This window comes from Microcaecilia unicolor, chromosome 3 (genome assembly GCF_901765095.1).
Source record: "Microcaecilia unicolor chromosome 3, aMicUni1.1, whole genome shotgun sequence".
In the NCBI taxonomy this organism is placed as follows: domain Eukaryota; kingdom Metazoa; phylum Chordata; class Amphibia; order Gymnophiona; family Siphonopidae; genus Microcaecilia; species Microcaecilia unicolor.
The window spans coordinates 183,193,166-183,213,705 of NC_044033.1; the positions used below are offsets into that span (position 1 = coordinate 183,193,166).

A 20,540-nucleotide genomic window follows, 5' to 3' on the forward strand; every position below is an offset into this window, starting at 1 on the left:
CATCCTATGTCCTACACACACAGGCCTATTAATGTACCTCACTCCTGCTACTCCAGTGCTGAATCCCACACACATAACTGCCAATACACCTCATTTCTGCCCTGCAGTACCCCTTACTATCCCAGTACTGAGTGGATACTGAAGCTTTATCACATAGACAAACACCTAGTCATTTCTATATGTTCTTTTGGTGTTCTCTGCGATCTTTTGCAGTGAGACAGACAACTTCCTCTCAATTATGCGAAAAAATGATGAGCTCTTTTTTTTTTTACTGAGATCTCTTAGAATGAAGCTGGACTGGGACTGAGTCAGCCCATGAATCTTCTCTCTTTTGTCTGAATGACAACATGTAGCATAAACAATGAAACTGTCTACCACGCATTCTGTGCACATGTCAAGACTCCCACAGAGGCCGTCATTCAAGACTCCCACAGAGGTCGGTATTGACTCATTAATAGAGGGGGGTGGGGAACGATGGAGCCAAAGAAGGGATCCCACTCACACACAAAAAAAAATGCCTTTGCAGATTAAAAACAGAAATGTCCAATTATTATAACCCCAAAAAGTGGGTTGATAGTTGATGATGCTGTAGGGGATGAGCTGAGGTCATGTTGACTTTGGAGATGTTTGGAAACTATTTTGAGGTGAGAGCAGTGGGCACCAGGAAGAAGAGAGAGCTAGTGACTGTCTTAGAGACCAAAATGGAAAGGTAGATGAAGAGGGGATGTATCTCTGCCAAGAGACTAGACTTGTGTGTCTTTTAACCCCTAACCACTTTACAAATCACAGCGGGAGGCTATGTCTAATGGAGGGTAATGGAGAAAGTGGGTTATTAGAAGTTCAACGTCCCTTTCTTTCCAGATAATCTTCAGAGCTGCCAAGTTACTCACTTCCAGGGAGGAAGATTTTAAGCAGGTCCTGGATTTCTAATGATCCCACTCTGATGTATTACAGGACATGCAGCATTGAATTCAATACCTAGAATTGGGGACTACAAATCCCATACTGCTTTGGGATGTCCCGTTTAGATACAGGACTGGCCAAAACATCTCCCTCCTGGAACTGGGTAACTGTGCTTTTTAAAGCAAGGTCAAGGCATTTTTGGGCACAGCAGGGTTAAGTCCATTCTGTTTGCCTGTCTCCAGGATAGGAGGGGGCTCTGAGCTGGGATGATGTGGGAGTTTGATACAAGGCTGCATGACTCATGTCAGTTGCTGGGGCTTTTTATGTTTAAAAGGAGAAGGAAGCGGGGCGGAGAGCACCAGAGAGCCAGAAAGTGCAGTCCTGCCTTTTATCCTTCATGGGTTCCAGATGAAGTGCTGGGATATCCTGTGACATTGGGAAGCTAGCTCTTTGTCTGCAGAGCTTTTATTTGGATTTTTTTTTCTGTGCAATTGGACCCTGAAGTCAGTTGGAAGGATGAATTGGTCACAACTGCTGCTCTTCCTGCTCCTGGCCCCGGCTGTGCCTTCCACTACTGCTCCCACCACCCAACAAGCACCCCAGCAAGAAGCTCTGGTGAGTTCCTGGCCAGTGGCCACACATTCCTTCTCCATGCCCTCTGGCTTCTCAGTACCCAGCCATGAGGGGCATCCCTGAGTCAGCCCTGCCTTCCTATGACCCAATGCTGGATTACCTCGTCCTGTTTTATCCTGTAGAAAAGCAGAACTGCAAATCCTAGAATGCTTAGAGAAGGAAGCTGTAAATTCAAGCCTGGATAACTGTCCCCTATGTCTTTAGTGGTAAATGGTAGGTTCACCTGGGAAAAAAAAAGATTTTGTATGTCATGGCATGTTTAAGACAATGGGAGCTTTTTATTGGGAAGAGTCTGGTTTCTAGAGGATTAATCTATTTTATTAGATGACTCCAGATTACCAGAAATAAACAGAACCAGGCCTGCTTTCAACCCCATTGCATTTAGGAACTTGTAGTCCTGTGGTTCTTACAGAACTTGAAATTAGGGGGCCCTGGCTACAAATTGCAAAGGTGTAGACAGAGATCTGGCTCAGCCTGTGTCAGACGGCATGCAGTTTGTTCAGTTGCCCTATACTAGGGCACAGGCATACAATTTATTAGTTGCAGTGGTGTAATTTTCTATGAATGTGTGAAGCAATCAGAGAGCATGTGCGCTGCAGCTTGAGTCCTGATTGGCCACTGTTTCCAGCTAAGTGTCACGAACAAGACCTGGCTCAGGATCGTGGTTAGACAGGCTGCTGCCACCTACTGGAAGGTTCAGGTGCTACAGCCATATATCACCATCCTATATAATAATTCTCTCCTCCAACAGGATGTGCCTGGGACCATGCCTGCCGGAAGTGGTCTGCTAGGCAGGCACGCACTGACCTCAGTGACATCAGTGACAGACAATTTGGCAAAGCAAAACAATCTGAGTGCTGGCCATTAGGACACAGGGTTGATAGGAGAGTTTTAAAAGACTGAAGGAACTGAAAGTGTTAAATGGGGGGAGGGGGGGAAGTTCTGAACGACTGAAAGACATGAACATTTGGGAAAGGAAAACAATCTGAATGCTGGCCATTAGGACACAGGGTAGATAGGAGAGTTTTAAAAGACTGAAGGAAACAAAAGTGTTAACTGGAGAAGGAGGAGGGGGGAGTTGTGAATGACTGAAAGACATGAAAATTTGGGACAGGAAAACAATCTCAATGCTGGCCATTAGCACACAGGGTACATAGGAGAGTTTTAAAAGACTGAAGGAACCAAAAGTGTTCGTGGGGGGGGGGGGGGGGGCAAGTTCTGAATGAATGAAAGAAATGAAAATTTACGAGAGGAACACAATCTGAATGCCGGGCATTTGTACATAGGGTACATAGGACACTTTTTTCAAAAAATGAAGGACGTGAAAGTATTACATCTTGGGGGAGGGGTGAGGAGGAAAGCGGTGGGGTATCCGGATACTGGGCGTTAGGGCCACGGGGGTACATAGACTTTTGAAAGCCTTAAGGAACCCAAAGTGTGGGAAGGAGGAGGAAAAGGAGGGGAGGGAACGGGGTGAGGGGCATTAGGAACAGGGGAGGGGGCCCTGTCACACACTCTCATTCTCACACACACACTGTCACACAGACAGTCTCACTCTGTCACACACCCGCACATTCACTCTGGCTCTCTCTCTCAAGCATACACACTCCCAGGAAAACCTTGCTAGTGCCCGTTTCATTCGTTCCAGAAACGGGCCTTTTTTACTAGTTGAAAATAAAAAGTAAAGAATAGAAGGAAGAGTATACAGATTTAAAATCACTTTGGACTCCCTGTGTATGTCTTCTTCTTCCCCCTCAGAGCTACCTGCTGCAGTTCGGGTACCTGCAGAAGCCGCTGGAGAAGTTGACAAATTACTTCCAGGATCATGAAGTGCAGGAGGCCCTGCGGTAAGCTGCGGCGCCTACTGAAAAAGGGTTGGGGAAAGCTAGAAGTAAAGGAATTTTGAAAGCTTACATCCATAAATGAAGACTTCCTCTCATGTCTTTGCCTATGCTAGGGTTTTCCAGGCTGCTTCTGAGCTGCCGGTCACAGGAGTCCTAGATGAAGTCACCCTTGAACGTATGAGGATGCCTCGTTGTGGCATCGAGGACCCATTCAACCCTAAGACCTTGAGATATCTCCTACTAGGTAAGGAGATGAGAGAGGCGGATGCTGACACATCTGCTTTGAGGCCACTTTCAGTAAATAACCACTTTCAAGAGCCGAGATTGCCAGGGCAGAGTTTCCATTTTTAAAAGTTTGGAGGTTGCTGATTTCTGTGCTGACTGGGGACACATTTCCTCAACCAGGCGCCCCAGTGGGGACTGCGGTCTCTCCTGACTAGATGATATATTATGGAGTCTGTGGGAGAGTTTCTGGAATGGCCTGTGTTCTGTGCTTGGGGTTAAGCAGTTGTTAACCACAGCTGAATATGGAATGACTTTCAGAGGCTGGAGCCAGAGACAACAGTAAAAGCAGAACAGGCCACAGTCTGCTCTATTTTCAGAGATAAAGTAGCCTCTAATGGAGTTGGCTGCGGCTTCCTCTAATCTCAGAGGAAGCACACTTCTAGGTGTCACGTGTTTTACTCCCAAAATAGAAACACACACACACGTGTGTGTGTGAATGTGTGTATATATATATACATACACACACACAGATGTAGATAGATAATATATTTATATTTATGTATTTTGATAGGTCGTTGGCGCAAGAAGAATTTAACATATAGGATCTACAGTTATACTACAGACATGAAGGCCAGTGAGGTGCGAACTGCCATCCAAACAGCTTTTAAATACTGGAGCGACGTGTCACCACTCACCTTTCGGGAGATTTCCTATGGACGAGCCGATATCCGCATCTCTTTCCATCAGCGCGCCATTGGCTGCTCTCGACCCTTTGATGGGCCCGGTAAGGTCAAGCAAGGCCAAAGCACAAAATCTTAAGTGTATTTTCTGTAATAATAGAAACAGTCGTTTTGAGAGAGATTGAGATCTGCCAGAACTCATCACACACAAATGTGACTGTCTCTGAGGTGACTAAAGTAGCAGATTCTAAATGTTGAAAATGGCAGATTTTTCATGTCATGGGTCTATAAACAGTCTGAAAAATTCACATGTTTGAATTTCTGCAACTTTTAAAACTTTTTTTCACAAAAAAGGATTGGGTTTGGACTGCTCTATTACAAATTGTTTGCTCTAACAGAAATCTGGTGACTTTAGTCATTTTTTTCCAGAGGTGGTCACAAATGTGGGGCAGAAGAGGAGAAATATTGGGTAGAATTTAAAATGAGTTTATCTTGTTGGGCAGAATGGATGGACCGTTCAGGTCTTTATGTGCCGTCATTTATTATGTGACTATGTAGAATTTCATTTTTAGGAAAGGAACTGAGACCCAACAGGGAATATTAGTCAAAAGGAGGCAGGTACAGTAAGAAAAACTCATTACAGATGGGGGAGGGGGAGGTAGGGCCATCCTGAGGGCTGTGTGAGCAGTGCGGCTACACAGGGTGCAAGGGAGATGAGTGTGTAAAAATCACTCCCCTATTGTCTCCCCTGTGGTGGCTGTAACACACTGGGTGGGGTGGGGTAATAGGGGCATGTTGTACAGGGCACCATTCTGGCTCAGGATATTCCTGAGGAGAGGTTAATGTTATAAGAAGACACCTAAGTGAGAAAAAAAGGCAGCTAATTTATAAACTCAACATAAACACTTATGTACCTTGGAACAACACAAAAGAGAGGCTCCTCAGGTTCGCAGTAGACAGCAGTAAGTAGAAAACGAAACAGACCAAAGAGTCCAAGGAATTCTTTATTAAAAATGTCCTGGCATGGCCACGTTTCGCCAAAATGGCTGCATCAGGGGTAAAACACTAACCAGGGGTAAAACCAGTGCCTCCCCTAGCTGACACTTGTACATCCAAGATTTCCTGAAACAAAGTCTGTGATCTCAAAAATGCAAAAGTGGTTGGCAGCAGGGCAACAGCTCCTCTCCTCTTTACAAATTGCATATACAAGTGTCAGCCAGGGGAAGCACCACTTTTACCCCTGGTTAGTGTTTTACCCCTGATGCAGCCATTTTGGCAAAACGTGGTCACGTCGAGTCTTTTTAAATACAGAATTCCTTGGACTCCTTTATAAAATGGGCTCCCAGAACCAGCCACAGCAACTTACAGATTCACACTCACAAATGTGCACCTGCTCCAATAAAAACAGATGCAAATTTGTGCACGTATTCTGTGCGTGATCCCAGGCATTTTTATGAACTACACATGTACATTTCAACATGGTCTCCTCTCTGCTCAGTGGAGTTTTTCTTTTCTTACCACTGATTACCGTGAGCCAATAAAAGATCACTTAGACTACATATATAGGGGCTCCTGTTTGACTAAGGTCTTTTTCTCCACTTTTGATCATTTTTGTCATTTAAATATCAAATCCAGACTTCAGAATGTCACTGTGGTAGGCTTTTTAGAATTACTCCCATTGCACTGTGAACTCGTACAGTGCAGCGTTGTTGGAGATGAGCGAGGGAGTCATGGAAAACAGGTTCTCTTCCCGACATCCACTCTCTCGCCCCTGTTACTTCTGCCACATTGCTCTCCCACTCTCTTTTCATTGTATCACTTTTCTCTGTCTATATCTCTGTGCTTTGTGGTCTGCAGGTAGAGTCTTGGCACATGCGGATATCCCCGAGGAGGGGGCTGTACACTTTGATGAAGATGAATTCTGGACAGAGGGATCCTACCGTGGGGTAAACCTGCGCATCATCGCTGCACATGAGATTGGCCATGCCCTGGGGCTGGGGCACTCCCATTATGCCAGTGCCCTCATGGCACCCTTCTACGCTGGCTACAAGCCAAACTTCCGGCTGCATTTTGATGATATTGCTGGGATTCAGAAATTGTATGGTAAGTTTCTTCTACCTAAGAATGACTGCAGGATGAACTAGTCTCTTCACTGATTACTCTGCTGTAGAGTCTGAGAGAAACAGCTGGAAAACTTACCTCAAACCATGGATCAGGGGAAAAAACTAGAGGCTTGGTGTGCACTGTGCAGTGGAGAAGTTGATGTAAACCAGCACATTATGCTCAGTGATGTATTCTATAACTGGAATAAACAGAAATGTACCGGCAGTGGTGTAGCCAAGGGTGGGCCCAGGTCCATCCATTTTGGGCTCAGGCCCACCCAGTGACAGCACACCTATGATGGCAAGGATCCCCAAGCCCCACCAGCCGAAAACTCCCAACAACTGTTCCTCCTGCATACCTTGTAAATAGCAGATCTTCGCCTGCAGTGAGTAGTGACAGATACATACTGCTCAAACCAGCCCCACAGCCTTCCCTCTGATATACTTCCGCCTACGCAGAAACAGGAAGTTGCATCAGAGGGAAGGCAGTGGGGTCAACTTGAGCAGTGTGTATTAGTTGCTGCTCGCTGCCGATGAAAAGCTGCTATTTAAAAGGTATGCAGGGAATGGGGGTATATTTGAGAGACCATATGGCATGCAGGCGAGTGAGGGAGAAACCACTTGTGGGACAAGGTGGAGTTCTTCTGCCCACCTATCTTGGGCCCAGGCCCATCCAAAATTGAGTGTCTGGCTATGCCCCTGTGTACCAGTATTTATATTTATTATGGACTAACACAGTAACCATCCTACTTACTCCATATCTGAACAGAGGCTGAAATTAAAGAGGACCAGGCTCAAGTGGGTCTCTTCATCCCTTACCTTACTGCAGGAGACTACAGCTGGTGGGGGGTAATGGAGAGAGGGGCTTATTAGAAGTAGAATATCTCGTTCTTTCCAAACCATTTTCAGAGCTGCCAAGTTATCCAGTTCTATGGGGAGACTTTAAGCAGGTCCTGGATTTCTAATGCTCTCATCTTGATGTATAGGATCTGCAGCACTGAACTCAATGGATAGAATCAGGGACTACAAATCCCACACTGCTTTGGGATGTAAGTTCAGATACAGAACTAGCCAAAAAGTCTCCCTCCTGGAACTGGGTAACTCTGCGTTTTGTAAAGCGAGGTCAAAGGTTTTTGGGCACAAAACATTATGTTTGCCTGTCTCCAGGATAGAAGACCTCACTTCTAATATAATCTAACACAGAACTTGGTTAGTTGCAGAATCCCTACAAAGGTTTGATGCGACTTACAAAAAAAAAAGAAGCACAAACAATAATGGAGAAGGACAACATAATTACAATAACAGCTACATTCCAAACTAATTTACTCATTTAAATCAAACAAGTATGTATTCAATCGTTTTTGAAAAATCAAATGGTTTGGAGCCATCCCTAGAAAACTAGGAAGCATGTTCCAAACATAAATAGCCTGGAATGGGAACATGGATTTGAGAAACGATATCTTTAACAGAGGGGTATCTTAACAACAATTGATCCTGCAGGCTGAGGGAATGACAGCAGAGAGATTGGGAAAATAAATGATTCACAGGTTCAGGGACTGCACCCTACAAAACCAAAAACATAATACAAGCAATTTTTAAAATAACACGATTCTACAAAACAAGCCAATGCAGATCCTGCAAATGTCTGGTAACACTGTCAAACTTACTTATTTGAAAAATAAGCCTAACTGCTGTATTCTGGATTAATTGCAATTTTCTGGATAAAAGGGCACTCAACCCAATATACAAAGAATTGCAGGAGTTTAGATGAGGTTGAACCAACATTTGCACTAAATAAGTGAAATGATGTTGATGGAAGTAGGACCTAATCAGTCAAAGTTGTCTCATACGAAAAGAAAAAAAAAGCTTTTCTCCAAAACTGGGAAACTTGAAGGTCGTATGTGAGAGAGGAATCTAGAATAATGCCCAAGACCCTTCAACTCTTTTCCAACAGGCAAAGAAATAGAAGGGACCTGAACATCAGGATTTCTGATCCATAAAACCTTGGTTTTGGTAGCATTAATTTTTAGCATGTTACAAAGTGCCCAATTTTGGAGCTGAGAAATACAAGAAGATAGCCTATTAAAAGTATCAGTTGGCATAGGAGCCGACTCTGTGGGTGCTGTGGGTGCTTGAGCACCCCCAATATTGAGAAAATTCCTTCTATGTGTCCAGGGAAGGGTTATTTCCACTGGGTTTAGCTTTCCCAATAATTTTGAAAAGTTGGCTCCTATGTCAGTTGGAATGGCAGAGGCAGTAATATGCATACAAATATCTGCATATGAAAATAGTCATTCACCTTGGCAATTTTAATTGAGTCAAGCAAACTCATAGAAGATTAAAACAACATCGGAGACAAAGGGGAACCCTGTGATACCCCACACTTTGAAGACCAGCTGTTAGTAAAGATCCTATTTTTATGTACATTATTATGACCTATTTAAACCAATTTAACACAGATCCCGCTATGCTGAACTCACGCAACCTATTTAACAATAAATAGTGGTTGACCGAGTCAAAGAATGCTGAGATGTCAAACTGGAGCAATATAGCCCTGTTTACCCAAACTAAAGCAGCTCTTAACCTTGATCACCAATGCAAGTAATAAGGTCTCAGTACAATGTTGAGGTCATAAATCAAATTGGGTACAGTTCAAACAGGAGAATCTCTCTACAAGAGTCTCTAAAAAGTTAGTGAGAAAAGGAATACCCTCTTTAGGCCTAAAATTAGCAGCAGATGAAAGGTGAAGACCTTGTGCCTTAGATATTGACGTTAAAACTATTTGCCCCATATTCTGTGGGAGGCAACCTAATATTAAAAGAGAATTAAAAAAGGCAAAAGAAAACAATCCAATCAATAAGGGATATTAGATACAGTAAAACAATGCACATGGATATTCATCAAGCACACAAGTGCAGCAGGAAAGTCAAGGAATCAAAGATTGAACCTCACCCACAGTAACAGGATCAAATATTGACCAAAAGCTGATCTGTATTGTGAGAGGTCAGACGCAGGGAAAAGATGATTCTACAATGTCTCTACTACTGGAAATATAACACTTGCTGAGCAATGATTACTTCTGAAATTTCACCAGTGTGTGTGTGGAGGGGGGGGGGGGGGAGGAGTTCAGGCTTTTGCTATAGAGTTGCCAACTGGCCTGAGCCTGGCCGGAGTCAGAATGGTTTCATCACTGCCAACCGCTAATGCAGCAAGGTTGGGGGACCCGAGTGGGGAGTGCAGGAGAAATGCTAGATTTATGTGGGGGCGGGAAGGGAGATGGAGAAGTGCTGACGGGTGGGGATGGGGGAGAGTGGAAGAGGCAGCTATGCTGGATGGAGGGGGGAGGCGAAGTTGAACTTGGAAGATGATGTGCTGGACACGATTTGGGAGAGGGGAGACAGGAAGAGATAGAGATATGTTGGACCTGGGATTAGAGGGGAAGATGGAGATATGCTGGACCTGGGAAAGGGGAGTGGAATGGAGATATGCTGGGAACTGGGACTGGGGGGTGAAGGAGATATGCTGGCCCCAGTTTTGGGGGGAAAGAGATAGAGATATGCTGGACCAGGTTTGTGGGGGCGGAGGGAGGGGAATGGAAATATGAAGGACCTGGGATGATGGTGGGAGATGGAGATGTGCTGGACACACTGGAAAGAGGGGGGAGAGAGAGACGGGGTTATACTAGCATACAGATAGGTACACAAACAGGATGGCTGAATATAAGGGGAGGACAGAGACACTAAGAGGACAGATGCTAAACATGTGAGGAGGATAGGAACGGGCACAGAGAAGAGATGCTGGAGGACAAATAAAGACGCAGAGAGAAGATGGATGGTGGACAGGAGACAGAAGAAATGTCAAGTGGACAGGACACCTGAAAGACAGGAAAAACAGGGAAAAGCACAAGAGACCAAATCAAATGGAAAAATCAAATGCTCAGACTACAAGGTAGAAAAAAGTATTTTATTTTGTATTTATTAATTGAAATGTGTCACCTTTGGGAAATGTGCATCTCTGACATCTTCCACTTCAGTTCTTTGTCTCTACTATTGCTGTATATGCAAGTCTGATTTCTTGAGGTTTACAGTTTATTTGCCTTCATATCTCTATTACTAATGTGTATTCCCTTGTTTCGTATTTGCTGAGGGTCTGCCTGTATTTTGCATGTGTGATCAAGGTGCAGTATTCTGCTAGCATGTAGTTTCTATGCAGAGATCTATAGCACTCCTGTTTGTTCTGTTTTCTCACTAGAAGTTGTATTGGTGTTTTAAGGCCAAGTGTAATATTTATAGTGCTGCCTTTTCATGGATAAAATTGTTGCTTTTTCAGTCCTGGAGGTTAGTGCTCAAAAAGCAGCAACTTTATCTGTGAAAAGGCAGCACTATAAATATTACACTGGGCCCTAAAACGCCAATCCAACCCCTAGTGAGAAAACAGAACAGGAGTGCTTGTGTGTTGGCTTTACTGAAGGAACATCAAAACTTTAACATAATTTTAGTTTGTCAAAACATCAGAGTTTGTGAAATAATCAGAAAATATACATATGTGTTGTTATTTTTTCTTCTGAGATGGCAACCCTAGTGCAGACAGTTGGCTATAGAAGGGGATGAGTGAAGGATGAGGTGCAACAGTAGGTGAAGCAAGCAAGCTAGCGTTTAACTATAGAAAAGGTGATTACGACAAAATGAGAAAAATGGTGAAAAAAAGACTGAAAGGAGCAGCTCGCAGAGTAAAAAACTTGCATCAGGCGTGGATGCTGTTTAAAAACACCATCCTGGAGGTTCAGGACAAATATATTCCACGTATTAGAAAAAAGGGAAAAAAGACTAAACGTCAGCCGGCGTGGCTAAACAGTAAGATAAAGGAAATCATTAGAGCCAAAAAACAATCCTTCAGAAAGTGGAGAAGAGAACCAACTGAAAGTAACAGGATAGATCATAAGGAATGCCAAGCCAAATGCAAAGCGGAGATAAGGAGGGCAAAAAAGGACTTTGAGAAGAAATTAGCGTTGGAAGCAAAAATACATAGTAAAAACTTTTTTAGATACATTAAAAGCAGGAAACCGGCCAAAGAGTCGGTTGGGCCGCTGGACGAAAATGGTGTTAAAGGGGCGATCAAGGAGGACAAAGCCGTAGCGGAGAAATTAAATGAATTCTTTGCTTCGGTCTTCACCGAGGAGGATTTGGGGGGGACACCGGTGCCGGAAAGAATATTTGAAGCGGGGGAGTCGGAGAAACTAAACAAATTCTCTGTAACCTTGGAGGATGTAATGGGTCAGTTCAGCAAGCTGAAGAGTAGTAAATCACCGGGACCTGATGGTATTCATCCCAGAGTATTAATAGAACTAAAAAATGAACTTGCGGAGCTACTGTTAGAAATATGCAATCTGTCCCTAAAATCGAGTGTAATACCGGAAGACTGGAGGGTAGCCAATGTTACTCCGATTTTTAAGAAAGGTTCCAGAGGAGATCCGGGAAATTATAGACCGGTGAGTCTGACGTCGGTGCCGGGCAAGATGGTGGAGGCTATTATTAAGAATAAAATTGCAGAGCATATACAAAAACATGGACTGATGAGACAAAGTCAGCACGGATTTAGTGAAGGGAAGTCTTGCCTCACCAATCTAATGCATTTTTTTGAGGGGGTAAGCAAACATGTGGACAATGGGGAGCCGGTTGATATTGTATATCTGGATTTTCAGAAGGCGTTTGACAAAGTGCCGCACGAAAGACTCCTGAAGAAATTGCAGAGTCATGGAATCGGAGGTAGGGTATTATTATGGATTAAGAACTGGTTGAAAGATAGGAAGCAGAGAGTAGGATTGCGTGGCCAGTATTCTCAGTGGAGGAGGGTAGTTAGTGGGGTCCCGCAGGGGTCTGTGCTGGGTCCGTTGCTTTTTAATGTATTTATAAATGACCTAGAGATGGGAATAACTAGTGAGGTAATTAAATTCGCCGATGACACAAAATTATTCAGGGTCGTCAAGTCGCAGGAGGAATGTGAACGATTACAGGAGGACCTTGCGAGACTGGGAGAATGGGCGTGCAAGTGGCAGATGAAGTTCAATGTTGACAAGTGCAAAGTGATGCATGTGGGTAAGAGGAACCCGAATTATAGCTACGTCTTGCAAGGTTCCGCGTTAGGAGTTACGGATCAAGAAAGGGATCTGGGTGTCGTCGTCGATGATACGCTGAAACCTTCTGCTCAGTGTGCTGCTGCGGCTAGGAAAGCGAATAGAATGTTGGGTGTTATTAGGAAGGGTATGGAGTCCAGGTGTGCGGATGTTATAATGCCGTTGTATCGCTCCATGGTGCGACCGCACCTGGAGTATTGTGTTCAGTACTGGTCTCCGTATCTCAAAAAAGATATAGTAGAATTGGAAAAGGTACAGCGAAGGGCGACGAAAATGATAGTGGGGATGGGACGACTTTCCTATGAAGAGAGGCTGAGAAGGCTAGGGCTTTTCAGCTTGGAGAAGAGACGGCTGAGGGGAGATATGATAGAAGTGTATAAAATAATGAGTGGAATGGATCGGGTGGATGTGAAGCGACTGTTCACGCTATCCAAAAATACTAGGACTAGAGGGCATGAGTTGAAGCTACAGTGTGGTAAATTTAAAACGAATCGGAGAAAATTTTTCTTCACCCAACGTGTAATTAGACTCTGGAATTCATTGCCGGAGAACGTGGTACGGGCGGTTAGCTTGACGGAGTTTAAAAAGGGGTTAGATAGATTCCTAAAGGACAAGTCCATAGACCGCTATTAAATGGACTTGGAAAAATTCCGCATTTTTAGGTATAACTTGTCTGGAATGTTTTTACGTTTGGGGAGCGTGCCAGGTGCCCTTGACCTGGATTGGCCACTGTCGGTGACAGGATGCTGGGCTAGATGGACCTTTGGTCTTTCCCAGTATGGCACTACTTATGTACTTATGTACTTATGAACAAGGGAGGGGCATAGAGCACAGCAGGTGTCAGGTTTTTCTCTGTCAAAAAGTTGGCAACCCTATTATGCTGCAAACCATGCTGAGAGCTGTACTGTTACTTTGCCTGTTAGAAAACAGAACTACAGTTCCCAAAATACTAACCCATTTCTACCAAAGGTCATTTCTAATTCTTAGTGAAAATAGTTTACAGTAAACCTGTTTTTTTACCTAAAGGTAAAAGGATTCGCCCTACGGATGCTGATGAAATTCCCACCGAGCCCCTGACAACCCAGCCAGTACCAGTCCAGCCCACAAGTAAGGTTCCAAACCCCTGCTTGGATGACCTGGATGCTATCATATTGGGTAAGAACTATATTGATGGCTTTTCTGCTTGATACATACTCTGTGGCAGATGGGAGCCCTTTGGGAAGTAAGGTGCAGTGCAGTGATTCTTTGGCCAGTCATGGGATCTGGTCGCTAAAGGAAAAATAATTTTTACTCTTGCCCTTGGTAAATCTACAGTCTAATTTCTTGAGCTTCCCATGCCACCTTGGGTTTGGGGTGTGAATATAATTAGGTGAAATATTCAAACAAAGAGAACCCATAGCCTTACTAAACCACCTCGCCAACCCAACCCAGTCTCGACAGTATACCTCCCATACTCATCTGCCTAACTCTTTTCTCTTTCCTTGACTTAACCTTTTTTACATCACAAATTGTATCTGTTATCCTGGAATGACAATGCCATAACAGGACTCTGTAAGCCACATTGAGCCTGCAAATAGGTGGGAAAATGTGGGATACAAATGCAATAAATAAATAAATAAACAAAAGCACTTAAGCGGTTGGTGACAAGTCTGACCACATAAGAGCTTCGAGGGGGGGGGGGACAAAATTTCTGGCACTTATGTGGATAACTGTTGCTTTATGGCTAACATTACCTGTTTTAAATAGAGGCACAATTTGGGATGGTCCAGGGGAGTTGAAAAAAAGTTATATGAAGAGCAAAGAAATTCAGGCGCCGTCCAGATAACTGATGTATTCAAGTCTGAATGCAGAAATAGCAGGAATAACTTTAAACCTGTAAGTTACCCATATAAAGATATACTGACATTTTCAGTTGAAAATCCAGATTAGGTTTAAATGGGTAACTTTACCCTTTTACACTTATGTGTTGATCACTTGGCTGAACATTGCACCCATTATTACATATATGTGTGTGTTTTGATTACGTAATATTTATTTTTGTAGACCATTTGTGTATGTATTTTTTTTCTGTTGTAATCTGCATTGCGTGATTCCTTGATGGACCAGAAAAGCAGTATAAAAACTCCAGTTTAGATTAGAATAGATCTGTTATTGCAGAACAAATGCAAAATAGAAGTGACGGATAGTATGATTGTCAGACTTGTGAGTTCTTGTACCAAGTAGAGCGCTGCTGAGCCCGGTACTTGGACCAGGTTCTGCTTGGCGGCTGGACAACCCCGTGTTTCACCTGTGCTGATCGCCATTCCTCAGAGGTTGAGCCCCTAGGCATAGGCGGTCGGTGGCCCAACTGTTTGGGGAGGCTAAAGGGGGCGGGGTTAGGGGTGGGGCCAGGGGTGGGGCTTAAATCCATAATTGTCTGATCACACACAGAAAAAAAAAAATAAATGTCACAATTAATACCTTTTATTAAATTTAGATATTAGCTATGTATCATATGTCAAAGAATAAAGTGGTTGCTCAAAGCATATACTAACCACAATCGCTCAACTGCAAAACACTATGCACAACTTTGTGCAAAAACACACTCTGAACCTTACTGTACCATAAATATTACACTGGGCAGAACCTAATACACCAATATACCACCCATACTGAAAATGCAGACCATCAACAATATGAAACAAGGGATCATAATATCATGATATGTGTAGAGCCACAAAACACCATAATTCATGTTTAATGTGGGATAAAATGCCATAAATAAGTAAATAAATATAAACTTTTAATGTTAAGCACCTAATTCTCAAAGTGGACATATTCCAAACACTATAATGAAAATAAAATGATCTTTTCTACCTTTGTTGTCTGGTGACTTTGTTTTTCTGATTGTGCTGGCCCAGTATCCGATTCTGCTGCTATCTGTCCTCTTAACTCCGTTTCCAGGGCTTCCTTTCCATTTATTTGTTTACTTTCCGCCTTTCTTCTTCATTTCTTGTCCTACATCCATAAGTAAAAGCTGGGTCCTCCGCAAACTTGACTGTCCAGTGGATCCAGCTTTTGCCTATTTTCTTCATCCATGTGCAGTTTTTCTACTCTCTTCCTTTTCTGTTATCTCATCTCCTTCCTCACTACTCCCTCCCCCTCCATGTCCAGCAACCCTCCTCTCCCCTTCCCTCCCTCCAGCAACCCTCCTCTCCCCTTCTTCCACCATGTCCAGCAACCCTCCTCTCCCCTTCCCTCCATCCAGCAACCCTCCTCTCCCCTTCTTCCACCATGTCCAGCAACCCTCCTCTCCTCTCCCATCTGCCCTGTTTCCTTCCTGCCCCCCCTCCCCCGCCGTACCTTTAAATATTATAGTTTAGCTGGAGTCGCGGGCAGCCGGCATTGAAGACATCGGCAGGCTTACGCCGGTTCCAACAGCCTTCCCTTCCCTCGTTGCAAGTTGGATGATGGCTCCGCCCTCGTAGAAACAGGAAATACGTCAGAAGAGGGCGGAGCCATCATCCGACTTGCAACGAGGGAAGGGAAGGCTGCTGGAACCGGCGTAAGCCTGCCGATGTCTTCAATGCCGGCTGCCCGCGACTCCAGCTAAACTATAATATTTAAAGGTACAGCGGCGGCGGGGCGGGGCAGTGGCGGGCTGGGGAGGCTTAGCCTCCCCAAGCCTCTTATACGGGGCGCCTATGCCCCTAGGTGTGGGCGGCCTGCAGGACGTACGGGACGGAGCTGGAAGTGGGGTGATGAATGTATCGGCCAGGCAGGCAGCAGGTCAAGAGAGTAATTCAGGTACAAGCGGCAGTCAGTAGGCAGGTGGCAGGCAAGAGAGTAATCCAGGTACAGGCAAGTCAGTAGGCAGGTGGCAGGCAAGAGAGTAATCCAGGTACAGGCGGCAGTCAGTAGGCAGGCGGCAGGCAAGAGAGTAATCCAGGTACAGGCGGCAGTCAGTAGGCAGGCGGCAGGCAAGAGAGTAATCCAGGTACAGGCAAGTCAGTAGGCAGGCAGAAGGGTAATCCAGGTATAGGCAAAGTCAGCAACGAGGGACCAGTAGATAAGAAGCAGACTACAGAGTTAGAAACATCTACCAAAGTAGAAGCCGAAGCATGGAGTCCAGGGAGAGCTCAACTGATAAAGTGCTGGCGTCTGACATCAGCAGGGAGACGGGGCACAGCCATAGGACAAGAGCAGGGGAAGGAGGAACCGGAAGACAAATAGGAGAGAAGCAAGAGAAGCCAGGCAGAGGAAGAGCAGACCCAGGTGGGTGGAAGCAAAGCAATCAAGGAGGCTGGAAGCCAGGCAGAGAGAGAGAGAGAGCAGAAACAGGTGCATGGAAGCAAAGCAATTAAGGAGCCTGTAACCACCACTCTCTGAACAAACCCAGAGAGGACTACACACACATGGCTCAGGCAGTGCCAGTCAAGTGTGTGTGTCGACGGGACCCCGCGCAGCCCGAGGACACCGCTTGGGTTGAGGTAGGGGACGTGACAATGATGGATCCCTGATGAGAAAAGGCTGGGAAGAAATAAAGAGACAGGATAAACAGGATGGTTCTGAAGTTTCTGATCCTTCCTCCCACTCCAATAAACTGTAAAGCCCATTGCTGCCACCCCCAACAATCATGATCACCTTACCATCCCTCCCAAAATAAATCTGGGGATATATATTTATATCACCTAAAAAATCAGCGCTGAAACAAAATACACCTAGGCATATTCTATAAAGTATGCCTAAATTTAGGCATGCTTTAAAGAATAAGCCTACATTTCCACGCAATTTATAGAATACGACGAGCACCTGTCCGCGTGACTATATTTCATCACGGGCAGTTATGCTAAGTAATACTTGCTATAAATGCCAACACCTAACTTAGGCACGGACTGGTTGTATTCTATAACCACGCATATAGATTTTAGAAATGTCCATGACCCACCCATTTCATGCTCATGGCCATGGCCCCTTTTCAACTATGTGACTTAGAATTTACGCGCATCACGATGTAGAATACTCTTAGACAATTCTGCACGTAACTTCTAATTAATGCCAATTAGTGTCAATAATTGATTATTAAGTGGCAATTATCAGCATTGATTAGTTTGTAAACTTAAGCTGTGTGCGCCAGTGGCATAGCTAGGCGGGGCCATGGGGGCCTGGGCCCTCCCCCCAATTTACTCTGGGCCCCTGGTTGGCTGGCAGGGGTCCCCAACTCCCTACAGCTGAAGACTTTGTGAAGCACTGGTCTGCAGCAGCGCCGCTGCATTGCCTGCCCTGCTCTCTCTTCCCCTTACGTTGGGCATGCTCCTTTTAGTGAAATTGAGTTTTACTAAAAGGAGCGTGCCCAAAGTGAGGGGAAGAGAGAGCAGGGCAGGCAATGCAGCAGCGCCGGAGACCAGCGCTAGACGAAGTCTTCAGCGGGCAGGGGTTGTGGACCCCCGCAAGCGAAGATGTTTACAGCAGTGGCAGTGGGTGTCAGGGGGGGGTGGCATTGGAGGGAGGTGGCGGCAACCCCTACCTCAGGCTTTGGCCCCCACCTACCTCGAGTTCCGGCTACACCCCTGGTGTGTGCAAATCTACAATACGACTGGATTTGTGCACGCAACTTTTCGCATTATATAGAATTCAAGAGCAAGTGTGCATGTAGTTTGCAGAATATTAGACTTATCGTTTATTAAAATGTAATATACCGCCTTCCTTGCACGCAAATCAAAGCAGTTTACATAAAAAATATAATAATAAAACAGAAAATTAGAAAGGAACGCCAACAAGGAGATAGGAAAGACCTAGCTATCACAGACAATCTAGCCAGAATTCAAACCAAGATAAAATATTCGTAACAGACATTTACAATCCCCCCCCCCCCCCCCCACCACCACCACCTTCCCAAGCTGCAGAAATCAACCTGGTCATGTGTTGTTGGCCTGCTGAAAGAGGTAGGTATTCAGAGATATTTTAAATGAAGAATATGAATGATCAAGGCAAAGATGTTATGGTACTGAATTCCATAATCAGATGAAACAAATCTCCCAACTTTCAGCCGCACAGTGCTGGAAGTTGGGAGGTGTCATCATGGTTTCAAGTGACTTGGAACCATGAGAATAGCTCAAACTTTCTACATCTCACAGCTCAAGCTGAGAGAGAGCCGAATTGTGGCTCAAACATGGGAGATGTACTGTTTGTGAGGCAGCTCAGCAAAAGAAACAATATTCAGGGGCATAAAGTCCTGTGCACCAGAATGAGCACGGAGGCAATGGATGAAGTGCAGTTTTGGCACCCCCGCCTTCAATGAGCTTAACTATACATTGAGTGAAAAAATATTTCTCCTATTTATTTTTAATGTGTTACTGTGTAAATTTATGGAGTGTGTCCTAGTTTTTGTACATTTTGAAAGAGTAAACAATCGATTCGCATTTACCCAATCCACTCCACTCCATATTTTATAGACCTCGGCTCTATCATATCTCCCCCCTCAGCTCACTCTTTTCCAAACTGAACATCCCTAACCTCTTTAGCCTTTATGCTGATGCCTCCCAGATCTACCTCTCCACACCTGAAATCTCAGCAGGAATCCAGGCCCAAGTATCATCCTGCCTGTCTGACATTGCTGCCTGGATGTCTCACCACCATCTGAAACTAAACATGACCAAGACTGAGCTTTTTGTTTTTCTTCCTAAACCCAACTCTCCTTTTCCCCCATTCTCTCTGTGGATAATACTCTCATCCTCCCTGTCTCATCAACTCATAACCCTGGGGTTATCTTTGACTCCTCTCTCCCTTTCTCTGCACATATCCAACAAACTGCTAAAACCTGTTGTTTCTTTCTCTACAATATCACTAAAATTCATCCTTTCCTTTCTGAGCACACTACCAAAACCCTTATCCACACTCGTATCTCTCGTTTAGACTACTGCAACTTGCTTCTCACAGGTCTCCCACTAAGCCATCTTTCTCCCCTTCAATTTGTTCAAAATTCTGCTGCACGACTTATATTCCGCCAGTGTCACTATGCTCATATTAGCCCTCTCCTCAAGTCACTTCATTGGCTCCCTATCCATTTCCGCATACAGTTCAAACTCCTCTTATTGACTTACAAGTGCATTCACTCTGCAGCTCCTCAATACCTCTCCACTCTTCTCTCTCCCTACACTCCTTCCCGGTAACTCCATTCATTGGGTATCCTTCTCCTCCACTGCCAACTCTACACTCCGTGCCTTTTATCTTGCCACACCATATACCTGGAATAGACTTCCTGAGTCAGAATGTCAAGCTCCATCTCTGACTGTCTTCAAATCTAGGCTAAAAGCTCACCTTTTTGATGCTGCTTTTAACTCCTAACCCCTATTCATTTGTACAGTACCCTTTATTAATTCCCTTATCCCTTATTTGTCCTGTTTGTCTGTCCTGATTAGATTGTAAGCTCTTTCGAGCAGGGACTGTTCTTCATGTTCAAGTGTACAGCACTATAGAAATGGTAAGTAGTATTAGTAGCCTTTTCTTATATGAGAGTCCTTCCATTACCTTATTCATTTTGGTTCTCCTTCTCTGTATATTTTCCAGTTCTACTACATCTTGTAAGTGAGATGATATTTTTGTTGCTTTCCATAAATGTGAATTTCAGTTTGTTAATGAGGAAGTTGATGTTTGCTATTGATAAAATTAAAAGCTGACCTGTACAATATCATTTAAAATTGAATGCTGAAAAAAACAAGTTAATCTGGTTTGCTGTTAACCAGGGCTCTATACCTGATCAGATTGAATTGCTGGATGAGTCATGTCTTTCAGTGGATAAGAAGTCCAAGCGGTCTTGGGGTGCTTTTAGACTCATGCTTAATGATGGAACCTCAGATTAATGCTGTAATTAAAAAAAAATCTATGTTTAAATTGAAGCAACTACACTTAATTCAATTTCTATTCTTTCCTCAACATTTCAGAGTATTAGTTCAGGTTGTTATTTTGTCATCTGTAGACTATTGAAATTCATAATATTTAGGCACCTCTCATAAATTATTGAGGAAGTTAAGGTCAATCC

At 44.2% G+C, this 20,540-nt stretch overlaps 1 protein-coding gene across 3 annotated transcripts in view; it reads left to right on the top strand.

Annotated features, from left to right (window-relative positions):
- The first annotated feature begins 293 nt into the window (after positions 1-293).
- The window catches only part of MMP19 (matrix metallopeptidase 19), a 39,036-nt gene continuing 18,789 nt past the window's right edge, over positions 294-20,540 (top strand). Inside the window, exons 1-7 of one of the 3 annotated variants that reach the window (XM_030196709.1) lie at positions 294-436; positions 1,238-1,518; positions 3,295-3,383; positions 3,494-3,624; positions 4,177-4,389; positions 6,143-6,388; positions 13,547-13,675. In XM_030196709.1, coding sequence (XP_030052569.1) covers positions 1,420-1,518; positions 3,295-3,383; positions 3,494-3,624; positions 4,177-4,389; positions 6,143-6,388; positions 13,547-13,675 — 907 coding nt within the window. In that variant the 5' untranslated portion in view covers positions 294-436; positions 1,238-1,419. Of the gene's footprint in view, positions 437-623; positions 645-1,221; positions 1,519-3,294; positions 3,384-3,493; positions 3,625-4,176; positions 4,390-6,142; positions 6,389-13,546; positions 13,676-20,540 lie in introns of those variants that run through there. The other 2 variants (XM_030196710.1, XM_030196711.1) reach the window with 2 other exon arrangements.